At 33.3% G+C, this 10,490-nt stretch overlaps 1 protein-coding gene and 1 long non-coding RNA gene across 2 annotated transcripts; both read right to left on the bottom strand.

The window, feature by feature from the left end:
- Positions 1-2,637, bottom strand: LOC112776409 (uncharacterized). The gene is made up of 2 exons (XM_025820570.2): positions 2,081-2,637; positions 1-1,553 (listed from the first exon to the last, which is right to left on the bottom strand). Exons 1-2 carry the CDS (start codon positions 2,455-2,457, stop codon positions 476-478), a joined length of 1,455 nt encoding a protein of 484 aa, XP_025676355.1. The 5' UTR covers positions 2,458-2,637; the 3' UTR covers positions 1-475.
- Positions 2,638-9,325: 6,688 nt separating this feature from the next.
- LOC140181913 (uncharacterized) lies at positions 9,326-9,859 on the bottom strand. The gene is made up of 3 exons (XR_011877562.1): positions 9,785-9,859; positions 9,583-9,696; positions 9,326-9,465 (listed from the first exon to the last, which is right to left on the bottom strand). It is a non-coding gene; the product is annotated as an uncharacterized lncRNA (long non-coding RNA).
- Between the last annotated feature and the right edge of the window lie 631 nt (positions 9,860-10,490).

Below are 10,490 nucleotides of genomic sequence, written 5' to 3'. Positions count from 1 at the left end.
TACTCTGAATAATACAATTTAGGAATTGATCAGCAATTCATCATATTGAGATTGTTTTCAACAAATCTATGACCTCATTCGTACTAATACTTTAGGTCAGTTACCACAGAATTAAAGAACAGATCACCCAAGAAGAACTACATGGCAATCATGAAAATTAAAACTTCTATGGATTTCAACTAAAGACCTAAATGATAAATAGCTATAACGAGTAATGTTCTTTCAAGACTCGTAATATATACAAAATAATACAGTATTTGACAGGTCCTTGTGCAAATTCAACTTGCTGCATATTCAGACAAGACATTGTTGTTTTCATGGAATCAATAAATTCTGAGGAATTAAGCTGACTAGAAAGGCCTACCAAAATGGCAATACATTTTCCGCATCTGTCACCTTCCTCAAGAAACATTATGCCGATAGCAGCACTCGATTCATCCTCTACAATGCCTTGATTGACTGAGTGTTCAAACCATTAACAATTTCTAGATTTAGATTGCTCACTCTTCCTGTGGAACCCGTAACTTCCATCATGTTGCAAATCCATATCATAAACTTCAGAATTAGCATCTCTGAATCTTGGCAAATCATAGCTTGAATTTCTGCTACTGTATGTTCCACCTCTTCTGTTGGCACTACCTCTTCTGTTGGCACTAGGATTACCCCAACCCTGCCTCGTACCAGAACCAACTCGGCCAGAGTACGACCCATTAGACCCATTAACATCCCTGGATGCCAACCTCCTTCCATTCCCATTCTTCCTCATTCTGCCATCAACATTCCCTCCATTCCTCTCAGAACTGAAAGGAGAAGAGGGATACTCTCCATCATCAGACCCACTAACATCCCTTGATGGAAACCTCCTTCCATTCCCATTCTTCCTCATTCTGCCATCAACTCCATTCCTCTCAGAATTGAAAGGAGAAAATGAATACTCCCCATCATCAGATCCATAATCATCATCCTTTGAAAAAGGCCTCCTTCCATTCGTATTCCTTCTCATTCTACCATCATAATTCCCTCCACTTCTTCCATAACTCAAAGGAGAAGAAGAACACACTTCATTATCAAACCCATCACGACCACCCTCTGACATAAGCCTGCTTCCATTCCTATTCTTCCTCATTCGGCCGCCAGAATTCAATCCCTTCCTCCCATAATCCAAAGGAGAAGAAGAAAACCCTTCATTGTCAACATGCTCAAACAAAAGTCTCTGTCCATTCCTCCCATCATTCTTCAATCCACCATGAACACTCACCCCATTATTCTCTGAAGAGCTCAACAAAGCTGAAGAACACTCCTGATCATCAGACTCATCATCCAGACCCTCAGATAAAAACCTTGCAGCAGAAGAAGAATCCTCTCCATCTCTATGATCACTAACCCCGCTACCCTTCCCCAGCAACTCATCAGCATCAATCCTCCTATAAGGCCTGATACTATGAACAACCCCTTTGGGGAAGAACCTTGCAGATGGCAACTCATCAGGAGTTTCAAACAACTGAGGCCCGTCCTTCTCGCTCCAGAGGTCAAACCCACCAGGTCTTTGGAACCTGTACTCAAACAAATGATAAGACTGTCGAATGAACAGTGCATCCTGTACATTCCGACATCAATAAATGAAGCAAATCCTATAACAAGTGAGTAGTACAACTTGCATATTTAACTTCAAACTATCGCCACTAACTCTAGCTGACTAACTTAACACTATCAAAGGTACTGATAACATTTTTTATAAATTTACCCAGTTAACTCTAACAGCCTAACTAGCTCTATCACACGTGCGAAAGAACAATTTTTATAACTAGAACTGATGAATCTAGGTCTAACCAATTAAATAACTTAATCCCTGGGAAACGAAATTTTATTAATTTAGCAACCGAAAGATTTTTCACTTTAGTGAAATGTTATTCACCTGCCTTCAGGAACCTGTGATCAATAGGATCCCAAATGATGAAATTGTTCAACTACTTGTGCTTTTTTCTAAAATCAGTTTGCATAACTAACTTGAATTATGTCACAATCATCACATTGACATAGCATAACAAGCGATGCACAATTTGCATAACTAGCTTCTAACCTGTCGGCGAGGACCTTGACCTGCTCGTCGGCCCGCACAGAGAACAAGGTGGGGGCCTGCTGGACGGGCTCCCAGGGTCTCTCGAGGTCGGAGACGGCGGCCCGGAGCTCGGCCCGCTTGCGCATCTCATAAATGTGACGCTCGCGGGAGAGGCGGGCTTTGAGGAGCTGCTTGGCCTTCTTGGCCTGCATGCGCTTCCACTGCCACTTGGAGACCCCGCCCGGGTACGTCCTCGGTCCCCCGCCCATTCGGATTATGGCGGGAAACCGAGGGCGCACGGGGGGCTGGGGAGTGGGTGTCACCGATACTGAGAGTGACAGTGACACTGATTTGGAGAATGAGATCTGCTGTGGGATATTGGGGATTAAAAGATTCATTCTCTTTTTCGTTTTGATGGGGATGAAGGGGGAATCTGAATTGCGGTGGAAACAAGGATGGAGAAAGGGCAAACAACCAGTTTTTGGTTCCCCGGCTCTAAATATCTGCCTGCCACACCTTCCTACTTCGGCATCGAAAGATTCAGCCGGTGACGGAATAATTTCTGATGTTATCGATAATAGGTAATGAATGATTTGAATACCATAAAAAAAATTAATAAATATTATATTTTTGTGAATAATAAATAAAATTTTATATTTAGTAAATGATTTATCTATTAGATATAAATATTTTTTAAAATATTTAAATAAATATTTAAAAAATATAAAAAAATTCGATACAAATTTTATTCTCTAGATTTTTGTTTTTATTTTTTAAAAAAATATGATCATTTATAATAAAAATAAAAATAAAAATAAAAATTATTTGACAAAAATTTATCAAATTTTAATAATGAAAAGATATTATTTTTTTAATTTTAATTGCAAAAATTTGTATCAAAATTTGATCTCTAAAATTATTTTTTAGAATATATATTTAATATCTAGTTCTTTTTGTTATCTTTTTAAATTTTTTAAAAACTTATTTGTCTTTAGCATCTTTTGAGATTTGTTTTGTGAGCGGTACGAACTTTCGAGTACCATTTTATTAGTTATAAATTTAAATTTAATTTTTCATTTAAAATGACATTTTAACCTTTTGAAAAATATTTTAATTTCAAAAACTGGTTTATTCTTAAATGCTAAAGAGTGTTGTATTCTTTGTCAACTAAATAAATTTTCAAATATTCTCCACATACAAGTGATTTGTCCATACAAGTCATTTTAACTTAATTTAGCTCACACGCCTCTTAATATAACTAATTTTTCAATTTACGCGCGAATATATAACTTTATTTTTCGAAAAGATTTCGTTTCCTTTTCCAAATTTCGTCAGCGTTTTCTGCGTTTTCTGTGCTTTTCTTCCTTCGTTTTCGTGTGTTCTTTCTGCGTTCTCTTTCGTCGTTTTTGCGCGTTCTCTTTCTTTGTGTTTCTCAATTTCCTTTGTTCTCTGCCTTCATTTTTAAAAGCAAGATCGTTTTGAAGATAATGAATGATAATGCATGGGAGTTTATTATGTACCAGCTAAAAGAATGGGAAATGATTAACAAAAAAATGAAGGAAGAGCAGTCAACTATTGTTCAAGGGGTTACAAGTAGTCTAGGACCAGTTGTGAATATTGAATATGAATTTTCTTGGTGGATTTGTGTTGAATATGTTGCTTTAAAACAATGTATGGCAGTGGATGGCTATTTTGTGAATGCTGAGAATAATATTGTTGTGCTTTTATGTGAGTTTTTGAATGCAAATTCTAGAGTTAATGCCTTGGTGGAGTGCATTGAAACATCCGTTCAATTCTTGCTGGAGGAGAGTAATACAATTCTAGAGCGGGTGGTCTTCAAAACCAATGAAGCAATCTTGGTGAGATGGGCCAAAGGACAAGGTGATAACTATTGGAAGCTAAATTTTGAAAGAAATAAACTGAAAAATTTTCTACAAAGTTTCAATAATATTAAGGTTCAATATGCTTCACACAAGGAGTTCAAATTTATCAACAATTGAAAAAAAATGGTCAATAATCAGAATAAGAACAGGAAAGTATTATGGTGCTAATGAGAAGTTATGTGATCACCAAAATGATCTTCGTGAGTAACTGTGGTATTGATAATAGGGATGTGGTCTTCTATACAGTGCTGGAAACGGAATATTGCAATAAAAAGTGGAGATATCATAGCAAGAGTTATTGTATCTCTAGTATTTAGTTGGAGAACTTTTTTTTTTTTTTTTGATTTGGTGTTAGTCCTTGTATAAGGTGTGATTTTTCTGTATCTTGGACATTTTTATATTAGTAGCGTTGTCCTAATCTTGATGGCAATGCCGAAGAAAAAATGACTGAGAAGTAGGATTTGTTTTGTGTCTTCTCTCCCCTTTTTTGGGTCGAGTTTGTAACCCAATAATAAAAAAAAAAAAAAAACTAGAACGAAGTGGATTATTGTTTCGAATACAATGAAGTACCTGAGGTGTGGTTCAATTTCAGTTAATATTTTCGTTAGTAGTTTATGGTTATGTAGGTGAATAATGTTGTGAACCTTGCTTGTGAAAATTGCTGTTCATTGTTGATTGTTTGAATTGAATGTAATGTAGTAGTTCTAATGAATCTGTTGCATTTTATATCAGATTTTCGGTGTAAATCAGAAATATTTTGGTGTATTGGGGGAACTTTTCAGTGTATCTATAGGTTTTGACTTTTTCAATTGGACGAGGGTGAATTGTATTATTGTTTTGAATCGGATCAAGTAGTGAGGTGTGGTTTGAATCTAGACAATGTAGTTTGTTTATAGTTTATGATTCTATAGTTGAATTGTTTTAGTTTCTGTTTGATGATGAGTTCTGAATATGATTTTTGTTATTTTTTATGATGATTCTATAGTTATAGTTGCATTCTATAGTTGGGCGGACGCAAGGAGCAGGGCTGTCTATGAGTATTTCGGAGACGTTATTTCATTCAATACCACCTACAATACAAACAAGTAATATGCTGTTCTAGTTTATGCGTATTTGGTCTGATTTTTGGTGTATAGAGATATTATTTCAGTGGATTTAATGATTTTGTTTCTGTTTCGTCGTATTTAGGTATAATCTGGGTTTTGGTTCTTTTATCGAGGTGAATCACCATGATCAGTCAACACTTTTGGGATGCGCTTTGATGAAAAACGATGATACTCAATCATTCAAATGGTTATTTGAATGTTGGCTTTGTTGCATGGGAGGAAATGCTCCGAAAGGCATTCTTACCAATCAATGCGCATCAATGCAAAGGGCTATCGAGGCTTGTTTGCCCATAACGATTCACTGGTGGTGTATTTGGCACATCATGAAGAAGATTCCAAGTAGATTAAATGGCTACAAGAGACTCGAAGAAATCGAACATGAGATGAGTTATGTTGTTTGGAACTCTCTTATAAAAGAATCATTTGATAGGAATTAGAATAATTTTCTGATGAAGTAAGGTCTTAGGGACAACAAGTGGCTTTCAGGTAATGTTGTTTTTTAAATCTGCAGCAGAGGTGTACATTGCATATTTTTCGATGTATCTTAGTTCTAATTTAGGTATTTTTTGCAGAGCTTTTCGAAAATCGTCATTTATGGATTCCAGTTTATCTCAATCACCACTTCTAGGCCGAGATGAGAAGCACACAAAGGAGTAAGAGCATGCATACTTTTTTTAACAAGTTCATTACGCAGAACAGCTCACTTATCCAATTTGTCAAATAGTACGATAATTGCCTAGGAAATAGGGAGCAGAGAGAGAGAGAATCGAATGCTGCAGATTTTCATACTGTCATACGGTGTGCAACGAAATTCTCAATAGAAGCTCAGTTTCAATAGGCATATACTCACGAGAAGTTCAGGGAAGTCCAAGCACAATTCAAACGGAAGGTGAATTACATAACAAGATCAACACACTTCGCTCTAAGCTATACGGTATACGAAGTTGTAGAACAAATTTCAAACTCAACATTCAATAAGTTTGCGGTTACATACGACAGTATAGCAGCCGAAGTGAAATTCCAATGCTTATTATTCAAGTCAAGAGAGATATTGTGCCGTTACTCTCTGAGCGTGTTAAGTTTTAAGCGAGTAAACAAAGTGTCACCGAGATATATATTAGAACGATGGAGCAAGAACATAAAGAGGAGGCACACACACATCAAGAGCAACCACGACGAGCCTCTTTCGGAGCCAAGAAGCAAAAGATTTGAGAATTTAGTGTTCTGGTCACAAAATATATGTGAATTTGTATCAGAATCTGAGGAGCTGACTGCCATTTTGCACCGCGCTTACGATAATGCCATGGTTGAGATGCAAGAACACAAAACCAAAAGTAACGGAAATTTTTTATTTTCTCACGAAGATGATAACTTGGAAGCTACTAACGAGCTTCAAAGCCCTCCACGGGTGAGAATAAGAGGACGTCCCAAAAATAGACTAGGTTCAAAAATGAAAACACAGATTGCAAATGCTTCAAAGAAAAAGAAAACGAATGCTCTAATCGAGATAAAAGTGATGTTCTTTAAACAGGGGGTAATTGAGTTTATTTTTTTTAACAATTTTGCTAATATGTGAGTTTATTTTTTGCAGTTGAACCTTTTTTATGGTGGATCATTGGTGCAATCCAATTCGAGCCAATATCGTAGACATGTTATGAATTACCAGTTCAGATATTCAGTAGCATAGGATAGATTTTAGAGTGTAGAGTGACACTATTTTGGAATAGGAATAAATATTTTTTGGTGTATTTTGTACGTTCTTGTTTTTTATATTTTTTTTATTCTTTTATATTTTGAGATGTTGCTATTTGTGTTAGAAATTAGTGTGTTAAACTATTTGAAGGGATTTGTTTGTTTTAAATTTACAATACATATACAATTCAATATACAATTCAATACTTAAGGAGGTTAACAATTCAAATTTTTGAATTTCTATAACTCCTGGTTAGATATTCCAGGAAAAAATGTAAGCATGTAATTCTAGTGTATTTCGGTTATTTTTTGGTCTATTATAAAAAAGATTTCGGCGTATTAGTGTATTTGATCTTGTTTTTCTTTATTTTTTTTAAACATGTAATTAACAGCTTTTGAATACAGCACAGACAGTTTCATAAAAGTTTGTTTATGCAAACAAAATTTATAATAAGATTAGATTAAATATTCACAAACTATACAAAAAGTATCTGTTCAAACTATTCACAAAGTATACAAGATTCAAACTATTCACTCTCAATATCTTCTGAATGTAATTGACAATATGGACTTAACAATGCTGCAGATGGCTTGGACAGTTTGATTGCTTCACTTTTCTTAATGGCTCTATCTCTTAATTGATTCATCTCATCAAATAGAATCAGCAAAGCATATTCAACTTTGAAATGGTCTACCTCCGTCTACAGTTTAAAGAAACTTCTTTTACTAAATTCCGTTAATTTAGTAAAGTAATATAGAGTTATCTATTTTTAGACATAGTTACCTGCATCCAATTCTCCCTGTCATATTTGCCCTTTTTAATGTTTTTCAGTTCGATTATCTCGAGCCATTTCATTACATAAACCGCACAATCGTAGCTAAAAACAAAAATAAATTAGCAAAATAAAATAGAACAGTAAGAGAAAACATAAAATTTCTCAGAAAGAGATTTATATCTCGTTTTTTGGTCCGTAATGTTGACATATGGCGGTTCAATTTGATCATCCTTTTTACTGAGAGGTTGCCCTCCGATAAATACCCTTATTCTAGAAATCACATAACCCTAAAAACAAAAAAAAAAAGCAAAATATAAGAAAGACTATATTTTAAAACTCATTACACCCAGATGATCCAATAATAGTACACCTTATTTTAAACAGCACTACACTCAATTCTTATATTGCTAACAACAGACAGAAATAAAAAAATTTATAGAGAAAACAGAATCAACTTACAACAAATGTATTAAGTTTCATTCTTTGTGGTAATGGACACTTCTTGTTAATACACTTTTAAGTTTTAAATCATTTGAGAATATTTTTGACGATAATAAATTTCAAAAATATTTTTGCCAGTGTCAAAATAATTCGAGTATATTTTTTGTGGTTTATCCTAAAATTTATGTGCCTATAAAATTATATATTATTACTATAAATTAAAAGTATAAAATTTATAAAATATTATTAATGTAACTAATTGTAATAAATCATATATAATGGAAAAGACTCATAAGTCAATCAACTGAAGTTACCTGAGTTTAAACTAAGTTCATTTAATATATGAATTTAAATTTAAATTCAAATTTGGTTCACGAATTCATAAACTCACTTTACTAAACTGTTAACAAATTATTGAGTTCGACCTTGTTAATTGAGTTCGATCTCGTCCACGAATAGACTTGACTCATCTCCAACTTTAGTGTTAGGGATGATGATTAACTATAGGTTGTTGGAATGATGAGTTCGATAAAATTAATAATGGTGATGTGATAATGAGAAAAAAGAAATGAAAAGGCAAAATTACATAAAGAATACGAATGAATAATAAAAGAAGTATAATTTAAAATAATAAATTTAAAGTAGAATAATAAATTACATAAAGAATACGAATGAAATTGTTTTTGGATGTTTGACATTTGTTACTATATGATTTAAAAAAAAAGTGTTTGCTACGGTACGATGATAAATTTATACGTATCGATACGTTTAAAATATGGACAAGTAGTAACAAGCCCCGTGAAATTTATTTTCCACGTCAGCATTTAATTTTTTCTTTTTTAAATATATATTATATCACAACTTTTACTAATATACCCTTTTAATTAAATAAAAATAAAATTATATTTTTTATTTAATTTTATAAAAAGTCTTAAACATTCTTACTTTATTTGATTAGACAAAAATACCCTTTTAAATCAATCAAATTTTAGAATTCAATCAATCATAATTTTATAGTTTCAATTAATTTAAACAACAAAACAAAAACATATTAAAAAAAACAAAAATCAATCATTTTTCGTCTTCTCCAATTCTCCTAATCATTCATCCCCCTCTGAAGCAAAGGAAAACATATCAAAAAAATAAAAAATCAATTTGTTCTTCATCTTCTCCTAATATCATTCGTGCCCCCCTCCCCTCTGAAGCATACCAAAACAGCAAAACCCTAACAATAATTGACTGCATTGATCTCGGTAGCTAGCCACCCACAAAATTTAAAGAACCTAAAGAAGAAGGAAGGCTAAACCACTCAATTGGATAAACGTTGCGTCTTTCTCCTCTATGAAACCTATAGAAGATTCAAGCAAGGACCTATTCTTATGGTGTTTCTCCTCTCTGGTGACTCTGATTTTATCAATCTTAGGAATGGCCTTAAACACATTCTCAGTAAGGTTCCTGTCATATCTCTCAGGTTTGTTCCGCTTTCTCTCGAATTCAAACGTTGAATCCTGAAACAATAGCACAATAACTCTGAAACCCTAAGCATACCACAATAAATAAAATTATAAGATATATAAAAAAAATAAATCAAGGATAAAATTTGATAATAAATAGTAATAATTGACCTGAGTCATATCCTTTCCATGCACTCTTCGATATGCCTTAGTCCATTTGACCTTACGAGGATTCCTCTTCATTTTAAAGTTCTTATGGCATTTAGATATACAAAATCGAAAAATCTGCCCAACAAAACAGGGAGTTAACTTATGGTTTCTCTAGTGAAATGATTGTATAAGAAATTCATAGAATTGAAACTTTGACTTGCACCTTGGCATCATTACGAACGAACTGGATTCCATGACTAGGATATACGGTTGAGGAACAAAACTAACACTTTTCCAAGAACTTCTATAGAGGAGAAAGACGCAGCGTTTGCTCAACTGAGTGGTTTAGCCTTCCTTCTCTTTAGGTTCTTTAAATTTTGTGGGTGGCTAGCTACCGAGATCAATGCAGTCAATTATTGTTAGGGTTTTGTCATTTTGGCGTGCTTCAGAGGGGAGGGGAACACGAATGATATTAGGAGAAGATGAAGAACAGATTGATTTTTTATTTTTTTAATATGTTTTTCTTTGCTTCGATGAATAATTAGGGAAATTGGAGAAGACAAAGAACAATTGATTTTTGTTTTTTTTAATATGTTTTTGTTTTGTTGTTTAAATTAATTGAAACTATAAAATTAGGATTCATTGAATTCTAAAATTTGATTGATTTAAAAGGGTATTTTTGTCTAATCAAATAAAATAAGGATGTTTAAGACTTTTTATAAAATTAAATAAAAAATATAATTTTATTTTTATTTAATTAAAGGGGTATATTAGTAAAAGTGGTGATATAATATATATTTAAAAAAGAAAAAATTAAATGCTGACGTGGAAAATAAATTCCACGTGACTTGTTACTACTTGTCCATATTTTAAACGTATCGGTACGTATGAATTTATCATCGTACCGTAGCAAACACCTAAAAAAAATT

Source organism: Arachis hypogaea, chromosome 19 (genome assembly GCF_003086295.3).
Source record: "Arachis hypogaea cultivar Tifrunner chromosome 19, arahy.Tifrunner.gnm2.J5K5, whole genome shotgun sequence".
NCBI classification, from domain to species: domain Eukaryota; kingdom Viridiplantae; phylum Streptophyta; class Magnoliopsida; order Fabales; family Fabaceae; genus Arachis; species Arachis hypogaea.
This window is presented reverse-complemented; position numbering and strand designations above follow the sequence as displayed.

What these genes read in the sequence shown, in the direction of transcription:
- LOC112776409 (XM_025820570.2), bottom strand. Translation starts at nt 2,457, where the DNA reads ATGAATCTTTTAATCCCCAATATCCCACAGCAGATCTCATTCTCCAAA. An exon ending in GTCAAGGTCCTCGCCGACAG is followed by an intron (nt 1,554 to 2,080) that starts GTTAGAAGCTAG and finishes GTTTGAGTACAG; the next exon opens with GTTCCAAAGACCTGGTGGGT.